Genomic DNA, 20,804 nt, shown 5'->3' with positions numbered 1-20,804 from the left:
TGATTTTCAAACAGGGGGCCTCCAGCTGTTGCTAAACTCCCAGCATGCCTGGACAGTCAGTGGCTGTCCGGAAATGCTGGGAGTGGTTGTTTTGCAACAGCTGGAGGCTCCGTTTTGGAAACACTGCCATACAATACTTTTTTCATTTTTATTGGTGGGACATGGACCGTGTAAGGGGGTGTATATGTAGTGTTTTACCCTTTACTTTGTGTTAGTGTAGTGTTTATAGGGTACATTCGCACTGGAGGGTTACGGTGAGTATCCCGCTAGGAGTTTGTGCTGCGGCGAAAAATTTGCCGCAGCCCAAACTTGAAGCAGGAAACTTACTGTAAACCCACCCGTTTGAATGTACCCTGTACATTAACATGGGGGGAGCAAACCTCCAGCTGTTTCAAAACCACAACTCCCAGCATGTACTGACAGACCGTGCATGCTGGGAGTTGTAATTTTGCAACAGCTGGAGGCACACTGGTTGGAAAACCTTCAGTTAGGTTCTGTTACCTAACTCAGTATTTTCCAACCAGTGTGCGTCCAGCTGTTGCAAAACTACAACTCCCAGCATGTACTGATCGCCGAAGGGCATGCTGGGAGTTGTAGTTATGCAATAGCTGGAGGTGCGAAACTACTACTCCCAGCATGCTGAGACAGCTGTTTGGGCATGCTGGGATTTGCAGTTTTGCAACATCTGGAGGCCTATAGTTTAGAGACCACTGCAAAGTGATCTCCAAACTGTAGCCTTCCAGCTGTTGCAAAACTACAACTCCCAGCATGCCCAAACAGCTGTCTGGGCATGCTAGGAGTTGTAGTTTTGCAACAGCTGGAGGGCTACAGTATAGAGACCACTGTATAGTGGTCTCAGACTGTAGCCCTCCAGATGTTGCTAGGCAACTCACCAGCTTCCGTAGGATCCAGGGAGCCGCATAGCTGTCCTCTTCTGCCGCCTGCTGCCACCACCGATCGCTGCCCACTGCTATCGCCGATGGGTAAGTGGACTTCAGCCCCGGTCCTCCTCGGTTTCCCTGTCCTGCCCCGCCTATTGTTGGTGGGCAGGAAGGGGAAAGCGAAAGTTAACCCCCAGCCCCCGATCTGCTATTGTTCGTCGCGTCTTGACGACCAACAGCAGGGATAGGGTGGCCCCCCTCCCACCTCACTCCTATCCCTTCAGGGGGATCGTGGGTGTCTTAGACAACCGCGATCCCCTTTATATTCCGGGTCACCGGGTCACCATAGACCCTGTATGACCCGGAATCGGCGCAAATCGCAATGCGCTGATCGCCGACATGGGGGGTCTGATGACCCCCCTGGGCATTTGCGCGGGGTGCCTGCTGATCGATAACAGCAGTCACCCCGGTCCCTGTTTGTTTGTATTCATATACAGTGGTCCCTCAACATACGATGGTAATTCGCTCCAAACGAGCCATCGTTTGTTGAATCCATCGTGTGTTGAGGGATTCGTGCAATGTAAAGTATAGGAAGCTGTACTCACCTGTCCCCGCCACTCGAGATGGTGTCGCCGGGCCTCCGCTGGGCTCTCCGCTGTCTTCTCCGGTCCTCCGCTGTCTTCTCCGGTCCTCTGCTGTCTTCTCCGGTCCTCTGCTTTCTTCCGCAAGGCCTTACTGGGCCTGCATAGCGACGTCATTACTCCACTGCGCACGCCATCGGAGAGGGCAGAGAAGAAACCGGAAGACCAGCGCTGGACCCGGAGGGCACCCCGGAGCATCGTGGAGGGGTAAGTAATACGTACCGCACCACACGGGGAACATTAAGCTGCTATCTGGCAGCAGCTTAAGCATTTGGCGCTGCCGGATAGCACTTAATGCGATGGCCCCGACATAAAAAAGCATTGTATGTCGATGCTGACATCGACATGCGATGGCCTCTGAGAGGCCATCGTATGTCGATTTCATCATATGTGGGGGCCATCGTAGGTCGGGGGGTCACTGTATCTGTTTGTTGGTTATTGTATTCCTGTGATGTTCCTGACTTGTTCCCCGACTTTGTATAGTTCCGTTTGTTCTGCTGACTTCGACGCCCATGCAATTTAGCGCAGGAAGGGACTGACGCCCAGTTGTCGATCCATCTTTTAGAGTGGTTTGGCAAGTAGGCAGGGAGAGTGGTTTTTAAGGACAGCTTAGGGCTTACTACTCCCTACCGCCCCCAGTTCATGACAGGGGCGTTTTCATTTTAGGTGTTTTTTGAGCTAACAAACAGCCGTTTTGGGGCTATTTTAAGGTCCGAAAAAATCCCAAAGATGTGTGTGTGCACATAGCCTTACAAAATGGCAAGATTCAAGTGCATTAAATATTATAGGATGAATGGTAGGCCACCAAAGATTTTTTGTTGTATAACCCCACAAAATTTAGAATCCATAGCCCTATTTGTATTAAAAAAAATGTGAGGGTGAAGGTTAACATATTTGTAAAGAATAGCTTTTGGGAATCCTCCTTTAATCAAGTCAAAGGCATTTGGAGAACTAACGAAAACTTGTCTTTACAAAATACTGTTAGTCCAATAAAAAAGGTATTACACGATTTTGCATCCACATCACTGGACTAAAACAGCTACTCTAAACTACTGTATATATATTTATAGATAATATCCAGCAAAGATGTTTGTACCTACAACATTTTACAGTTTTTATTGTAAACAACATAAACATTTCAGAATGTGTACCTTATATACTTTTTAAGTCTGTTGAAGAAAAGATAAACAGTATTCTTTACTAAAGAAATGAAGCATTTCAACATCATGGGGTAATATTAGCAAAATGTTTCACTCCAATTGATTATTGCTTCAGGTTTCTTAGGAAAAAAATTGCGATACCAGGTACACAAAATTATAGGTTATATTTTTTATATGAATGTTCAAACGAGAGTTAAATGGGCACGGTCATAAAAAATTATTTTTGATATGTTGTAGTACAAGTACTACAACATATCTCTAATATACTTTTATGAAAAAAAATGCTTTTAAAACATTTTAAAAGCAATTTGAAATTCGTCCACTAGGGGTCGCCCTCCTAGTGGCCGAATGCAGTGCGGAGTGACGTCACTGCAAAATTCCGACTGATTCCGGCAGGGCATCAGTCGAAATTTTGCGCAGGAACATCCAGGGCTGCACATCGGCTCCCCGCACTCGCCGAATGCCCTGCTGCAAGGTGCAGGGGGTGCGGGGGCTGCTGCTGCAAGGTACGGGGGGCGCAGGGGGTGTTTGGGTGTTACTCACCGAGCGGCAGGAAGAGGCTCCCCGCACCTGTCCCTCCTGCATTGGCTCCCGGCTCACTCCTTCCCCCATGAAGCTCCTGTCCTGGGTGCCTCCATTTGTTTTACCACTACAACTCCCAGCATGCCCTGACAGCCAATAGATGTCAGGGCATGCTGGGAGTTGTACTGGTGAAACAGCTGGAGGCACCATGTTAAGAGAACTAAGGGCGGAAGTTGGCCCCCCCAGCAGGCATCAGTGACGTGGTGCCTGCTGGGGAAGTCTGCCTGGTAGTGAGCACACTACCAGGCAGACTAAATGCAATTTTTAAAATAGTAAAAAAATAAAAATAAAGGCAGGGAGGGTGTTAGGGATAGAAGGGCAATAGGCAGGGACAGAAACAAAAAAACATGATGGTGGGAGCTACCCTTTAACCATTTTTAAAACTGAGAATTGTCAAACCTTAACCCAGAGAGAATGCCCATTACCTGAGCCTCAGACTGGTATTCTTCAATCAAGGAAATCGTTCTTACCGCAGCATCACATACCTAAAGAACATGCAAAATCAGAGGTAGAGTAAACACGTGAAGCACAGAGCGACAAAGCATCTGAAGATTTTTGGCTCTGCAAAATATACCGACTGGAAGATCGCAGCAGCCCTCACTGGCTCATGTAATATGTAGTTTCCAAGGGTGGCATTCAGCTCGGTGATATCCATGGGGTTCACAGAGATTACAAATCGATAGACAGCATAACTTTGACCTGATTCTACGGTAAAACAAACGTGTTAGTTTTTCATTAAAATGAGAAAACATGTCTATGGGGGAGATTCATCAAAACTTAGAGGAAGAGTGGTGCAGTTGCAAAATGAAAGCCGTAATCTGATTGGTTGCCATGGGTAACTGCACAACTCTTCCTCTGCACAGTTTTTGATAAATCTCTCTCTATATGTCTTGAGTTTTTCAACTGTATTAATCCAGAAGAGGTAAGGACCACATCTGTGGTACACATAAAGATAGGGGGCCCATAGTGGAGATAAAAAAAACCTTTCAGTTCATGGTTGAGAACACCCCACCTCTCACCACTCAGGGCAGTAGTACATTTTTCTTAATGGCCATTATTTCAGCATCAGGGGAGACATCCCTGTGCAGGATATTACCATCCATCTAAATATGATTACAAGTAAAAATCAATCTTCTTTATTAAGTGACAGAATGGAATTTAAATAAATTTGTAAGTCAAATTCACACAACATAAAACACTATGCATCAGGCCTGATGTGCTTCGGTCTTACAATTTTATGACTTTACTTAAAAAAGAAGATGGATTTTTACCTGAAATTGTGCTGCTAAACTATCTAACACTGTTTGGACATAGTTTTTGGCCGGTGCTCGCGGAGAGAGAGCTAGTTTATATCTTCATATTTCGGAAAATCAAGGCAAAACGCAGCTTAAAGAGGTACTACTTTTTTTTTTTTTAATCAACTGGTGACAGAAAGTTAGACAGATTTGTAATTTACTTCTATTTAAAAATCTTAATCCTTCCAGTACTTATAAGCTGCTGTATGCTCCAGAGGAAGTTCTATTCTTTTTTAATTTCTTTTATGTCTGACCACAGTGCTCTCTGCTGACAACTCTGTCCATGTCAGGAACTGTCCAGAGCAGGAGAGGTTTTCTATGGGTATTTGATCCTGCTCTGGACAGTTCCTGACATGGACAGAGGTGTCAGCAGAGAGCATTGTGGTCAGACAGAAAAGAAATTAAAAAAGAAAAGAACTTCCTGTGGAGCATACAGCATCTGATAAGTACTGGAAGGATTAAGATTTTTAAATAGAAGTAGTTTACAAATCAGTAAAATTTATACCGGAGTTCCCCTTTAAACTCTTGTTACATACATAGATGCATTTTGTCCGAACAACCAGTGGTAGAATAGGGTGCACTGCATCAGACTACCTGGATAGTCATGCAGTGTTTTAGTCTTTAGGGTAAGCTTTCACAGTGACTTATTGCATGAGATGTGAATCTCGAAATCATATGTTATCTTTACATTGTGAGGTTATATGATAGCATGTAATTGTTTATAAGTTTTTATGCAATTTAAAAAGAGAAACACATTTACACTTCATTATGACATATTATTATGATTGTACAAAATCACATGAGATTTTAATATATCCCTAAACTACATGTGATTTGCAATTATTGCACTAGGTGGCAGCAAATACTTTTTTCATTGTCAGAATCATTGTAGAAGAATCACCAACAGAAATAGTGGAAAAATACCTTTTTACATTTATTTATAACATTTTTAGATACGTTTGGATGCAAATATTCACATGAACTGCTTTTACTGCAACATCATCAGTTTTGCATAGTTGATTTCAGTTTTCCAATTAACCACTAGATTTCAGTTCAACCTGCTAATTTCCACGTAGTCCTTCCAACAACTTCTGCCACAGTAAAGTGCACTTTGTTGCAGAATCAGTTTTTTTTTGCTTTGTAGGACCATTGACACCTACCTAGGGTCTCTTTTCAATTTCTGTTTTCCCTTTTTAATGACTCTGGTCACAGAACACATGAAGTAAACACAATGATGTACCAAGCCAGTGTGTGTTTAAATATGTTTGGTGGAGCAGCAAACTTCCCCTCTAGTGCGGTTGAGCCAAGTGTTTTTCCTTTCTTAATCAGATTATTATTTTTTTATTAAAAAGCTTTTGCATTATAATACATATAAGTACAAAAATGAAACCAACACCCTCACACATACCACCAATACACAAATGGGCCTGGATCTCTGCCCCATTTAGGTATATGGAGCTCTGGAAGGGACACCCGGTGCAAAACGTGAAACAGAACATATACAGAGTGACATCAAATTACAGGATGCGATCTTGGTGATGGGCACTAAGGCTATGTTCACTTGGATAGAATGTGACCTGGATTTGAGAGCAGATTCCACATTTTCTTTATTCTCCAATACAAGTAAATGGGGCTTCTACAACCTTGTTGATATGCACCAGAAATGTTCTGCGTGAATTCCAATGCTTGGCAAATAAGTGATATGCCATCATTTGCAGAAATTCTGCATTTATGGAAATGGGGCTGATCCTTGACTGGACATGAAGCGGGAGTAAGGGGGGTAAAAATACAAGATGCCATGCATTGGATTGATCCAATAAATAATAGCTGACATGCTGCACCTCCTCCTAGTGATGAGCGGCATATGCCATATTCAAATTCGCGATATTTCGCGAATATGAGGACGAATATTCGTGAAATTCGAATATTCGTTATATTCGTTACTTTTTTTTTGAATTGCGAAACTTCGCTATTGCGAATGCGAAATTAATAGCGAAATTTCGCTCGTCTGCGCATGCGCGCTATAACATCATGGGAGGGACGTTGCTAGGGACGTTGCTAAGCTCTGACAACTGTGCTTGCAGAACTCTCATTGGCTCACAGGCATAAGTAGGGTGGAATTTCCATGAATATTCGCATTGCATAAACCTTTCGCCTCACAGTCTCCTCCCTGGGTCTTTAATGAAATGATACAAGCATTGCATTTATCAGTCGAAGGAGATCCCTACAATGTGCTCAGTTTTTAAAACAGTTTAGAAAAAAGACGAATATTCGTAATAGCAAATTTTAATCGCAAAATTCTTAATATTCGTGAATTCGCGAATATGCGATATTCACGATGAATATTCGAATTGCGAATATTTGTGAGCAACACTACCTCCTCCACATGGCACCAAGGTAAAAGCTCTATAGCACTAGGTGATCAAGTAAGAAAGGCTAAGAATAGGGTGAGGTAAAACCAGGTGAGTTGATAAGTGAGATTAAAGGAAAACGGTCACCCTGATCGCCACACTAAACCCAATACACAGGGTTATAATGTGGGTGACCAGGAGTGCAAAGAGGGGTCACTTACCAAATTCCGTCCAGTGGCTCCTGTGATATTGCCCAACGAAAGTCCCATTCTCAATTCGGTTATCTGCGCGCAGGAGGCGGGGCCCCCGATGGCTGTCCGCCCCCTGCTTCTTTCTGCCTTCTGAAATAATCTGCTTCTATTAGTATATTCAAATTTTGCGTTTCGCTCTGAGGCAGGAGAGCAAGCGCAGTTAGTTTACAAACAGCTCTTATTTCCTAGTGACGTGAGTCGCATGCCACGTCAGCACTGCGCATGCGCTCTGGCACAGTAGAATAGTGTTCTGGGAAGGAGAGCTCTCTTGTCACTAGGACTTAAGAGCTGTTTATAAACTAACTGTGCCTGTGCTCCTGCAGAAAGAAGCAGGGGGTGATCTGCGCGCAGGTAACCGAATTGAGAATGGGACTTTCGTCAGGCAATATCACAGGAGCCACCAGACGGAATTTGGTAAGTGACACCTCTTTGCACTCCTGGTCACCCACACTATAACCTAGAGCATTGGATTTAGTGTGGGTGATCAGGGTGACAGATTTCCTTTAATAACATAGTGATGTCCTAGAACAGAGACAATACAGACATTTAAAAAGCGCAAAAGGATGTAACATCAAAGAAATAAAAATGTATAAATCTTGCCTACACAATGGAGAAGATTTATCAAAACCTGTCAAGAGGAAAAGTTGCCGAATTGCCCATAGCAACCAATCAGATCACGTCTTTCATTTTTCAGAGGCATTTTCCAAATGAAATCAGCAAGCAGGCTGCTATGGGCAACTCAGCAACTTTCATTCACACAGAGGCGGCTCTAGGCATTAGACTAGTTAGGCCGCTGCCTAAGGCCTCGCGCTAGTGGGGGCCTTGCTCTGGCCGTTACCACCGAAAACTAAGTTTAAAAGTTAACAGCACCTATTGTCCGCGGCACTGTGCCCGCCCAGCCCCTACTGCCCCTCTGCCACTTTAAGAGAAGGGGCTGCTGGGGCTGGTGAGGTGCTGTGCAAAGAAACTCCTGATTTGTCCCTGCCCGCCCGCACCCGTCCCTGGCTGCTCACCGCAATGCTGGAAGATAAACAAAGATGGACGGCCAGTGATCAAACTGAAGCTCAGCCAGGACTGGGCATTGTTAGGATGACAGTAGGTAAATTAACCTCTTTTATATTTTTAAGTCAGTCTTGGCTTATAACTTATAATTTTTGGGGGCCAGACAACCTATTTATGAACCCTTTAATATATGTGTTTATAGCTAAGCAATGCCCCCTGTCAGGATTCGGCAGGCTGGTGGTGGATCCTCTGTGTCAGTGAGGGATTGGCGTGGACCGTACCGGAGGACCAGTTCTAATTTGCTACTGGTTTTCACCAGAGCCCGCCGCAAAGCGGGATGGTCTTGCTGCGGCGGTAGCAACCAGGTCGTGTCCACTGGTAGCGGCTCAACCTCACTGACTGCTGAGACAGGCGCAGTACAAGGGACAAGGCAAGAGCAAGGTCGGACGTAGCAGAAGGTCAGGGCAGGCAGCAAGGATCGTAGTCAGGGGCAAAAGCAGAGGGTCTGGAACACTGGCGTGGAACATACACTAAACGCTTTCTCTGGCACAAGGCAACAAGATCCGGCGATACCAGGAAGGGGAAGTGGGTTTTTATGAGGAGGACACAGGTGCAGGTACTGTCGCATCCCCGCCGGTGACACTAATGCAGCGCTCCCGGTCAGCGGGTCTGACCGGGGCGCTGCATGGGGGTGAACGCCGCGAGCGCTCCAGGGAGGAGCAGGGACCCGGAGCGGTCGGCATAACAGTACCCCCCCCCCCTTAGGTCTCCCCCTCTTTTTATCTGCCTGTCTCTTCATACGAGACGAGGCCGGTGGGAGCGACTTTTGAGTCTCCCTCCAGATAACGGAGAAGTCCCGGGTTACTTCATCTACGGCAGGAACTCCAGAAGAAGTGGGAATGGGGAGGGGGGGCAGAGGGTGAATCCTGCCACGGGGCAGGGTGGTACCAGGAAGGAGGCTATGAGGAGGTAAAATCTCTGCTTGCTTTTGGCAGAAAACATCAGAAAAGTCCTGGTAAGCCTTGGGAGGGCCCGGTAAAGGTGGAACCTCAGGGGTTAGACAAGTGGGAGCAGATGTGAGGCATCGTTTGTGACAAGAAGGACCCCAATTTTTGATCTCCCCGGTGGTCCAGTCGAGGGTGGGAGCATGACGTTGGAGCCACGGCAGGCCGAGAAGAACTTCAGGGGTGCAGTTAGGCAGAACGAAAATTTCAATTTTTTAATGGTGAAGTCCAATGCTCATGGGCAGGGGTTCAGTGCGGTAGCGCACAGTGCAGTCCAATTTTTCTCCGTTAACAGAAGAGATAGAGAGCAGTTTGACGAGACGGGTTACTGGGATGCTGAACCTATTAACAAAAGAGGCCAAAACAAAATTTCCTGCAGAACCAGAGTCCAAGAAGGCCACAGCTGAGAAGGAGGAGTTGGAGGAAGGAGAAATCCGCACAGGCACAGTGAGACGTGGAGAAGCAGAATTCACACCAAGAGACGCCACTCCCACGTGAACAGGGTGCGTGCGTTTCCCAGACGCGGGGGATGAATAGGGCAGTCCACTAGGAAATGTTCGGTACTAGCGCAGTACAGGCATACATTTTCATCTCTGCGACGAGACCTCTCTTCATGGGTCAGGCGAGACCGATCCACTTGCATAGCCTCCTCGGCGGGAGGCACAGGGGTAGATTGCAGAGGATTCTGGGAAAGAGGTACCCAGAGATCAAGGACCTTTTCCTGGCGGAGCTCCTGGTGTCTTTCAGAAAAACGCATGTCGATGCAGGTGGCCAAATGGATAAGTTCAGACAGGTTAGCAGGAATTTCTTGTGCGGCCAGTACATCCTTGATGTTGCTGGATAAGGCTTTCTTGAAGGTCGCGCAGAGGGCCTCATTGTTCCAGGATAGCTCTGAGGCGAGGGTACGAAACTGGATGGCGTATTCGCCTATGGAAGAACTCCCTTGGACGAGGTTCAGCAAAGCAGTCTCGGCTGAGGAGGCCCGGGCTGGCTCCTCAAAGACACTACGAACTTCAGCGAAGAAGGACTGGATAGTAGCAGTGGCAGGATCGTTGTGGTCCCAGAGCAGTGTGGCCCATGACAAGGCCTTTCCAGACAGGAGACTGACCACGAAAGCCACCTTAGACCGTTCAGTGGGGAATAGGTCCGACATCATCTCCAAGTGCAAGGAACACTGGGACAAGAAGCCACGGCACAACTTAGAGTTCCCATCGAACTTGTCAGGTAGGGACAAGCGGAGTCTGGAAGTGGCAACTTACTGCGGAGGAGAAGCAGGAGCTGGCGGAGGAGATGGTTGCTGCTGTAGAGGCAGAAGCTGCTGTAGGATGGCGGTCAACTGCGACAGCTGCTGTCCTTGTTGGGCGATCTGTTGGGATTGCTGGGCGACCACCGTGGTTAGGTCAGCGAGACTTGGCAGCAGAACCTCAGCGGGATCCATGGCCGGATCTACTGTCAGGATTCGGCAGGCTGGTGGTGGATCCTCTGTGTCAGTGAGGGATTGGCGTGGACCGTACCGGAGGACCGATTCTAAGTTGCTACTGGTTTTCACCAGAGCCCGCCGCAAAGCGGGATTTTCTTGCTGTGGCGGTAGCAACCAGGTCGTGTCTACAGGTAGCGGCTCAACCTCACTGACTGCTGAGACAGGCGCGGTACAAGGGACAAGGCAAGAGCAAAGTCGGACGTAGCAGAAGGTCAGGGCAGGCAGCAAGGATCGTAGTCAGGGGCAATAGCAGAGGGTCTGGAACTCTGGCATGGAACATACACTAAACGCTTTCTCTGGCACAAGGCAACAAGATCCGGCGATACCAGGAAGGGGAAGTGGGTTTTTATGAGGAGGACACAGGTGCAGGTACTGATTGGGCCAGGCGCCAATCAATGGCGCACTGGCCCTTTAAATCTCAGAGAGCTGGCGTGCGCGCGCCCTAGGGAGCGGGGCCACGCACGCCGGGACTGAGCCGACGGAGGACGGGGCAGGTGATGAGATTGGGATGCGAGCCGCCGGTGGGTGCGTCCCGCTACGCGGTTCGCATCCCCGCCGGTGACACTAATGCAGCGCTCCTGGTCAGCGGGTCTGACCGGGGCACTGCATGGAGGTGAGGAGCAGGGACCCGGAGCGCTCGGCGTAACACCCCCCCCTCTCTGCAGAGAAAGAGTAGTGTAGAGCGCGAATATTCCAAATGCGAATTTTTGCCGCGAATATCGGCACTTTGTGATTTCGCAAATACTTTTAATATAGCACTATATATTGGTAATGATAAATATTTTTTTTTTTCACTTTATATATCAGAACAATGATGTGTACTGTGCAAAAAAAAAGTGATAGTGTTAGATAAGGTAGGCTAGTGTAGCAGATAGGGTAGGTTCTAGTGTAGGGTACAGTGTTAGTTGAAAGATATAATCGGGCATGCGCACTATGCTATTTTCATTACGATTTTCGCATAAAAAAGCGAATATGCGAATTTCACGAACATAGGTCGAATATGCATCCATATATCCGCAAAATATTGTGAATTCGAATATGGCCCGCTCATCACTAAAAGAGAGGCAGGGCACAAAGCATCTCCTCCCCACGATAGAATGTTCCCTTTTTAAAGGGGTATTCCAGGAAAAAAACTTTTATATATATCAACTGGCTCCATAAAGTTAAACAGATTTGTAAATTTCTTCTATTAAAAAATCTTAATCCTTTCAGTACTTATGAGCTTCTGAAGTTAAGGTTGTTCTTTTCTGTCTAGGTACTCTCTGTTGACATGGGTCTCGGGAAACGCCCAGGTTTGCTATGGGGATTTGCTTCTAAACTGGGCGTTTCCCGAGACACGTGTCATCAGAGAGGACTTAGACAGAAAAGAACAACCTTAACTTCAGAAGCTCATAAGTACTGAAAGGATTAAGATTTTTTTAATAGAAGTAATTTACAAATCTGTTTAACTTTCTGGAGCCAGTTGATATATATAAAAAAAGTTTTTTTCCTGGATAACCCCTTTAAGTGTATGGGAATGCATGTAATGCTTTGGTTAACCTCTTACTTTCAGCCAAAGTATGCAATAACAGTAACACAAAACAACGTAAAAACAATGTGAAGGCATGGCACAGCTAATCAAAACTCAACCAAGAGCCTCTGCAGGGTACCCAAGTTGTAACCACACACAGACGGCACATGTTCACTAGGGTAAAATCCACTGCTAGTTCGTGTCTCTCTGCTGTGAGGATCCATGACAGAGGACATGACTGTCTTCATGAAACAACCTTTTAAGAGACAGTGAATGCTGTGAGGAAACAGCAACAGGGATAATAAACACAGTGCTGTGGCAGCGCTGATAAAACCTTAATGACAAAATCATCCGGGTGCAGATTACATTAAGATTGTGATACCACTGCTTCTTAATACAACTTTTCTTTTCATTGTTGTAATACAGTGAGATTTATCCTTTAGAAATACTGTGCAGTAACCACCATTTGTTACTATATTTGAGAATGAACACAAGTGACATGACTGCCTGTTTTAAAAAGACAGACGTAAGGATCTGCTCATGTGGTGTCCCTGCACCAATGGCTGTCCTGTGGCTTTGGACTGCTTCGGGCAACTTTGCAGCACAAGGTGTTGGGTCCACCAAAGGACTTATAGTTATATTAATTATGTTTGCACTTTGTTGAAGATTAATACTTTTTTCTGATTAATTATATTGTTATCTGTATATATATATATATATATATATATATATATATATATATATATGTTATTCATGTTGTACTGTACCCTTAAGAGAGGAGCTGTGTAAACCCCATGTGACCCTGCCTGCCAATGTGTAGTGGGGGAGGAGTTGCCCTAGTCTACATTTAGTTACTGTTGAGCCACAGTTTGGTTAAGGTGTGTTGTGTTGTGTGCTCTAAGGGAAGGCCTAGCTCAAATCAACTTCATCTGGTCATTCTGCAAGGATCTCTCGGTGGAAATTCATGCCCCGGCGGAGAAGGCTTCAATACCTTAACAGAACCGTACTTACCAGGATTCATCTACCTGTCTTACAAGTCACTATTCATCTGTTTGGTGAAAGCACCACAAGTCTCAGAAAGGCAACAGTACTCCCAAGGGGTTACACTGCATCATCTCACACAAAACCAACTGTCTGTGTAATACCATCTGTGCCCTGCTCAGTAAAGACAGTTATCCATAACTTGACATCCATGGGTTTATTTACTCCCCGTGTCTGGCCCAGGAGAAGCTGTCTCCAACCTCAGACCGTGTATAGGATAACGGTGCCCTGGTGTCACAAAGTGATAAGGTATTTCTCCTAACACCTCTGTGGCTACCACATTCATTCATTAGCATTGTCTCTGTCACAAATCCTGTCAGACCTAAAGGGCGAAAAAGTGCTGCTTGCACCACCATTCATCTTGGCAAAACTATGGACAAACCAACAGACTATATTTTAGGTAAATTCGGTGTGTTAGGCTCTGGTGGTATTATAGCCTAATGGATAAATATAGAGGTGATTGATTCTCCATTTTGCCAGTAAAGGACCCGTGGTTACTATTTATCACACACTTGGACTGTACACAAACACATTAGATTGCCAGTCGACTCCACATTTTTTTTGCCCAGGGGCATCCACCAACCTGGCTGTTACTCTGCTGAGTGTAAACAAGCATTTACTACAGGAAGTGAAAACCCTGTCTTGACATCACAATATGTAATTATGTTATTATGTCTTCATTTTACATGTATTTATCGGTAAGCAATCACTTGTTTGCGGTAACAATATACAATTATACTGTATGCAGCCGCCTCACAAAGCATGAACTCCATTGTTACATATTACACAGTTTGATTCATTTTGTGAAGTCCAGGCATATACGAGACTGACTCTACAGAACTTGTGCTAATATCTAGGTTTGATGTAAAGTCTACATGGCTGGCAATATTACGGTAGCATGAGGTCTGTTAGTGTTAAGTGGTTACTTGTGCCAAGGCTAGATAAACATATCCTTTAGTCAGAGCCGGATTAAGAGCATCATGGGCCTGGTGCTGAAGATTTTGATGTGCCTACATGTGGCCACGACCCAACAGCTGGGTCCTGGGGTGGCACCACAAACATCAAACTCCATGCCGGATAATGGGCGACCACAACTGTCAAAAAGCCCCCTCCCATAGACATGAATGGAGGGGCATGGTATTACACCAAAGCTTCTGTGTTCAGAACGCCATAGTGCTGGCCAGGAGATCACTTGAATCTCCATACACCAGAAGTGGTGTCTCTCCCTAAGAGGAATACTTATCCCTTTTACAAGGAGGAATCTTATCAATATTACTGACTAAATCCTGTATACTGAGATCAATATCACCAATACCACCAGTATACAACGAGGAATATTATCACCATACATATTACCATCATACTGTTACTGACCAAATCCTGTATACTGAGACCAATATTACCAATAATACCAGTATACAAGGAGGAATACTGTCACCATACATATAACCATCACACTGTTACTGACCAAATCCTGTATACTGAGACCAATATTACCAATAATAACAGTAAACATGATACAAATCATACCACCACACAAAGACTGGATAATACCACAATACTAAGTAAAAACCACTATACACTGACAAACAATGCAAATAATACCAGAATACAAGGGCAAAATAAAACAGGCACATCAGGAACACAGTATACATCACACAGGCACTGGCTAATACACCGTACTATGGGTGGGTTCACACTAGGTTTTCTCCCATACGGGAGCGCATACGGCAGGGGGGAGCTAAAACCTCGCTCTCCCGTATGTCATTCATTTCAATGAGCCGGCCGGAGTGAAACGTTCGGTCGGCTCATTTTTGTGCTTTTACAACCGGACCTAAAACCGTGGTTGACCACAGTTTTAGGTCCGGGGAAAAAGCGCATTTGGCGCAAAAATGAGCCGACCGGACTGAACGTTTCACTGCGGTTGGCTCATTGAAATGAATGCCATACGGCAGCACAAGGTTTTAGCTAACCCCTGCCGTATGCGCTCCCGTATGGGAGAAAACGTAGTGTGAACCCAGCCTATTACTGAATAAAACTCCTGTACACAGACTGGTATTCCCCCATACAGTGCCAATATAGAGGTAAATACCAGAAGAACACAGGATCTGTATACCATATAAGTGATTATAGTTACATCTAGGAACTCACATAAGACATCTTTTCTGATTGGCAGCGTCTGTATTTTTCAGTGCCCTCTACACAATCTCCCAATCTATAGGCCCGAACTGTTATAATGTCCCCCTTTGGTGTCCGCACAGTAAATGTATGAAAGTAGATGGATAGGTAGGAAGTTAGCCAGGTAGGTAGGTTGCTATGTAGCTAACTAGGTAATTAGGTAGCCAGATAGCTATCTATCTATCTAGGTAGTACTGACGTGAATACTAATTAAAACACATTAGTAGTGTTCACTACTGTCCTCCACGGTGCTTGCTTCTGTGGCCGTTCGATGATTGCGATTTCATTCATCGAACGGCCACAGTGACAGGAAGCAAGCACCGTGGAGGACAGGTTTATCTAAACACACCATAGCACATATAAAGTCTTATTCCATGTGACTAAGTGCAATAGAACTGGCAAAAGCACTTTGAATAACTTGCACTGAGAGTATGGCTGTTATGCATATGCACCATGTGAACACGCACTAAGTCACTTTGTATGCTGATGCACTTTACAAAAGGCAGGACTTTGTGAATAACGTGAATAGTCCTATTTTGACAATACAAAGTGGACATCTATAGCGTCTGCATGCATATAAGTGGACTGCATACTGTCATCATTCCTCTATGCTCTTTATGTGCACTTATACCCAAGAAAACAATCATCCACTGTGAAACAATGCACCTTTAATAAGGGCGATACCTGGGCACAGTGCAATATGATGGAGGAGTCTTGACAAACTGTGGGACTATTATTCCGCAATCACATTAGGTGTGTGTATAGGTACAGACTAACACAAGATTGGCAGCTATCAATGCTATCTTTGCACGGTGACATTCCTTAAAGTTAACTGTAAATATACGCCACACTACAGGTGGTTATCAGTTAGTGGATGGCGGCCGTAATATAGTAAGTTTACCAATTTTTGTTGTGCACTTTAGTTTTTTATTCAAATTCTAATAAAAATCAAGTTTTAATTAGTATTCACGTCAGTGCAATATAATTTGTGAAGATACTAAGAATCCCTGGTCTATGAACCTATTGAGTGTATATCACTAATCAGTGCTATCTATCTAGATAGACAGCCAGGTAGGTATGTAGCTAGGTTGCCAGGTAGGCATCTATCTATGTAGGATATTACCTAGCTAGGTACCGTAGATAGATTGCTAGGCAGGTAGTTAGGTGGATAGATCGCCAGGTAGCTAGCTAGGTAAGTAGACAGCCAGATGGGTGGGTAGGTAGACAGCCAGGTAGGTAGCTATCTATCTAGGTAGACAACCAGGTAGGAGGATGGGTGGGTCGGTAGACAGCCAGTTAGGTAGGTAGGCAGCCAGATGGGTAGGTAGGTAGACAGCCAGTTTGGTAGGTAGGGGGTTATGGGAGTAGGTAGGCAGCCAGGTGGGTAGGTGAGTAGGTAGGTAGACAGTAAGCTAGGTAGGTGTGCAGCCAAGTGGGTAGGTAAATAGACAGCCAGTTAGTTAGTTAGGTAGAGAGGTAGGGAGGGAGCCAGGTGAGTAGGCAGGTAGGCAGCAACCCCTCTTCATTAGACAGACAGCCAGATAGGTAGGTAAGGCGGGAGCCAGGTGGGTAATAGACAGCTAGTTAGGTAGATAGGTAGGGAGGGAGCCAGGTGAGTAGGCAACCAGGTGGGTAGGTTGGTAGGGTGCAAGCCCAGTGAGTAGGCAGGAAGGCAGCCAGGTAGGTGGGAGGGTAGGTAGATAGGTAGGGAGGGGGCCAGGTGAATAGGCAGGCAGGTAGCCAGGTCCCCTTAAGCAGACCCCCCCCACCACCGCTTATGCCTGGCATAATAAAAAACAACAAAAATAGGTACTTACCTAGTCCCACACAGTTCAGCATGGTCACGTCCTCCCATTTTCACCAGGCCGTGTCCTCTCTTCTCCTCAGGCGCCGATGAGCGACATCTTCAGCGCCTGCGTCGGGGAAGAGTTTACGGCCTGCTTGACTGACAGGCAGTGTTCTGGATCCCTAAAAGGGAACGAGCGCAGGCGAAATTATTTTTTTTAAATCTGGCTGGGCCTATTTTAACCTAGGGGCCTGGAGCTGCAGCTCCATCTGCCCCTATGTTAATTCGTCCCTGCCTTTAGTGAAGGGTCACACGTGCCATATGTTGCTGTGTATTTGCTACTGAATATTCTCCAGACCATTGAAGTCAATTGGAAGCAAAATCAGTTGTGTATTTTATTACCCATTCACTTTATTGGGTAGGAAAATATGCATCAGCAAATATGCAGCACAATATGGCATGTGTGACCCTACTCTTAGGCCTCACGATGCACTATCATTGGTGGCGTGCACTGTATGATGCATTCACTGTAGGTGCCTTTGGTGTGCAGTAACTCCAAACATGTGAGTTCCATGTGTGGGACAGTGTTAAGCCCTGACCGATCCCCCCTGAAATCTTCTTGTATAGCCTACACCTTATTTGAGCCCTGAAGCTCCCAAAGACAGAATCACAAAGGGGGAAAGAAGCAAGACTAACAGGGGGGGAAAGAAGTGCCCTCTCTATTTCTTTGTGTGTATCTCTGGCTCTTATTGAAGCCAATGGGGTGGGGGGGGGGGTCTTTACTAAAAATAGCCTCTGTGCTTTATGCATTTCGTGCACTTTATGGCTTCTGTTCCTTCTTAAAGCTGTTGAGAGAGACTGATAGAGCGCCATAAATACATAATAAATGTTGTGCATGTTCTCTACTCCAATTTTTTTACAATTTCCTTAAACACTGTGGTATTGTATATAGCATTAGATTGACCATATTTTAGAGACCACTGGTATATAGTATTTCACTATAAATACATAAAAACTGGTGACTAAATTTTTTGATGGATGACTAATGGGAACATAGCCGCCACATTTACCATTGTATTTCCTGCAGTCCTCTATAAACTTCTCCAGACCTCTGCTCCTGTCCATGTAGATGAGAGCAGCTTCCCTCATGTGGTAGAAGGCCGGAGACCAGCTCATGTCTGTCCACAGCGGTCCTGTCACACAGAGACCAGTCCTGTCACACACAGAGACCAGTCCTGTCACACACAGCTGACCTGTCACACACAGAGACCAGTCCTGTCACACACAGAGACCAGTCCTGTCACACACAGAGACCAGTCACACACAGCAATCCTGTCACACACAGCTGACCTGTCACACACAGAGACCAGTCCTGTCACACACAGAGACCAGTCCTGTCACAAACCAGTCCTTTCACACACAAAGACCAATGCTGCCACACATACACACAGCAGTTCTGTCACACACAGAGACCAGTCCTGTCACACACAGAGACCAGTCCTGTCACACACAGAGACCAGTCCTGTCACACACAGAGACCAGACCTGTCACACACAGCTGACCTGTCACACACAGAGACCAGTCCTGTCACACACAGAGACCAGTCCTGTCACACACAGTAATCCTATCACACACATAGACCAGTTCTGTCACACACAGCAATCCTGTCACACACAGCAATCCTGTCACACAGAGACCAGTCCTGTCACACACAGAGACCAGTCCTGTCACACACAGAGACCAGACCTGTCACACACAGAGACCAGACCTGTCACACACAGCTGACCTGTCACACACAGAGACCAGTCCTGTCACACACAGAGACCAGTCCTGTCACACACAGTAATCCTATCACACACATAGACCAGTTCTGTCACACACAGTAATCCTATCACACACATAGACCAGTCCTGTCACACACAGTAATCCTATCACACACATAGACCAGTTCTGTCACACACAGCAATCCTGTCACACACAGCAATCCTGTCACACAGAGACCAGTCCTGTCACACACACCAATCCTGTCACACACACCAATCCTGTCACACACACCAATCCTGTCACACACACCATTCCTGTCACAAAATCACAAATTAGTGTTGTCACCGCCACACACCTCAGTCCTGTCACTCTCCCAGAGCCCAGTCCTGTCACAAATACACAGTGCAATTCTGTCATATTCACACAATCCTGCCCTATCACAAACACACAGAATATTGCTGTAACAAATACACAATACAGTCCTCGAACTCACACAGATCTTATTCCTGTCACAATCACACAGCCAAAACACATTGGGGGAGATTCTTTTAAACTTGTGCAAAGGAAAAGTTGCTGAGTTGCCCATAGCCACCAATCAGTGGCTATTCACAGGCCTTTTTTTTTGAAAAGAAAGAAGCGATTTGATTGGTTGCTATGGGCAACCGGTCAGGTTTTGATAACTCTCCCCCATTATCCATTCCTATTAGAAACACAAAGCCGAGTCCTGTCCCATACAAACAGTCTAGAACTGTCTCAGTACTCATCATTCCCACACAGCCCGATCACACAGGACCACACCAGCACATTCATGGTTATGCCATATAACACCCAAGTGTGTGCTCTTTGATACAGCAAATTCAAATTGACTAACCTATGACTATTGGGCAGAACGATAATGCACCAAATGTTCACCGGCTGAACACATCTTTTCTGCGAACCTAAAAATCACCATTTATTATACGCAAATCTCCCTGTATAAACAAGGATTGTGCTGCTTACAGTGATGGAAGTGAGCGGCTGCATAACAATCCAGCAAATATTTAGGCAGCCTTTTTCTACTAATCATTTTCCAGTCTAAGTGCTCATTCACACTACTTATTTTTCAAGAAAAATTCTGCTCTGAAAATACGGTGCAGCAGCCTCCCATTGTTCTCAATGGGATTCTGCTGCACCATTTACACTATGGAATTTCCATGGCAGATGTTCCTCTGTAGAAATTCCAGACCCCAGGCTCCATAACCCCAGAAAGTGTTGAATTTTTCGGTGGAATTCATTTGAAAATGCATTTCCATCTATTGAGACATCACATTTTTCGGTGGTCCTAGCATCTGCTCTAGACAGAATTTCCACCCGGAATATCTCCAGGTAGAGATAACATAGTGTGAATGAGCACTAAGGGTGCTCTTGTAAAGTGCAGTACAGCATAAAAAATGCATGCAGTTTTTAGTTAGGCTGGGTTCACACTAAGTTTCCTTCGTACGGGGACCGGATCCGGCTGGGGGATGGGAAAACCGGCGCTCCTGTATCCCAGCTGGACCCGGCCCCCATCTCATTCATTTGAATGAGCCGATGGGAGTGAAATAGTGACTCCGGTCAGCTCATTTTAGCCCCATATCCGGTTTTCTGGCCACAGCATAGTGAGGTTTTCAGTCCAGTCACAAAACCGGATATGGGCAAAAATTAGCTGACCGGACCCTTGTTGGGAAACACTGAATTAGATCAAATAAATAACAGATCCTACTTCTACTCCTTTTTTTTTCCAATTCTTATTTTTGCTAAGTTTCAGGTGAATTGTATTGGTGATTTTGGCGGCGCCTGCTGCAAGTGGATATTCAGCCATTAGAATTCTGCCAGCTGAATGTCCACATTGTGAATGAG

At 45.6% G+C, this 20,804-nt stretch overlaps 1 protein-coding gene across 9 annotated transcripts in view; it reads right to left on the bottom strand.

The window, feature by feature from the left end:
- Positions 1 to 19,529, bottom strand: part of MCMDC2 (minichromosome maintenance domain containing 2) — a 64,673-nt gene extending 45,144 nt beyond the window's left edge. Inside the window, exons 1-4 of one of the 9 annotated variants that reach the window (XM_056522076.1) lie at positions 19,420 to 19,529; positions 18,233 to 18,355; positions 3,839 to 3,969; positions 3,690 to 3,749 (exon numbers count right to left, since the gene is read on the bottom strand). In XM_056522076.1, the coding sequence (XP_056378051.1) occupies positions 3,690 to 3,749; positions 3,839 to 3,969; positions 18,233 to 18,338 (297 nt within the window). In that variant the 5' untranslated portion in view covers positions 18,339 to 18,355; positions 19,420 to 19,529. Of the gene's footprint in view, positions 1 to 3,689; positions 3,750 to 3,838; positions 3,970 to 7,131; positions 7,330 to 13,168; positions 13,286 to 18,232; positions 18,776 to 19,419 lie in introns of those variants that run through there. The other 8 variants (XM_056522080.1, XM_056522079.1, XM_056522071.1 and 5 more) reach the window with 8 other exon arrangements.
- Between the last annotated feature and the right edge of the window lie 1,275 nt (positions 19,530 to 20,804).

This window comes from Hyla sarda, chromosome 5 (assembly GCF_029499605.1).
Source record: "Hyla sarda isolate aHylSar1 chromosome 5, aHylSar1.hap1, whole genome shotgun sequence".
NCBI lineage: Eukaryota > Metazoa > Chordata > Amphibia > Anura > Hylidae > Hyla > Hyla sarda.
Note: the sequence above shows the minus strand (reverse complement) of the source record. Positions and strands in the feature narration are given on the sequence as shown.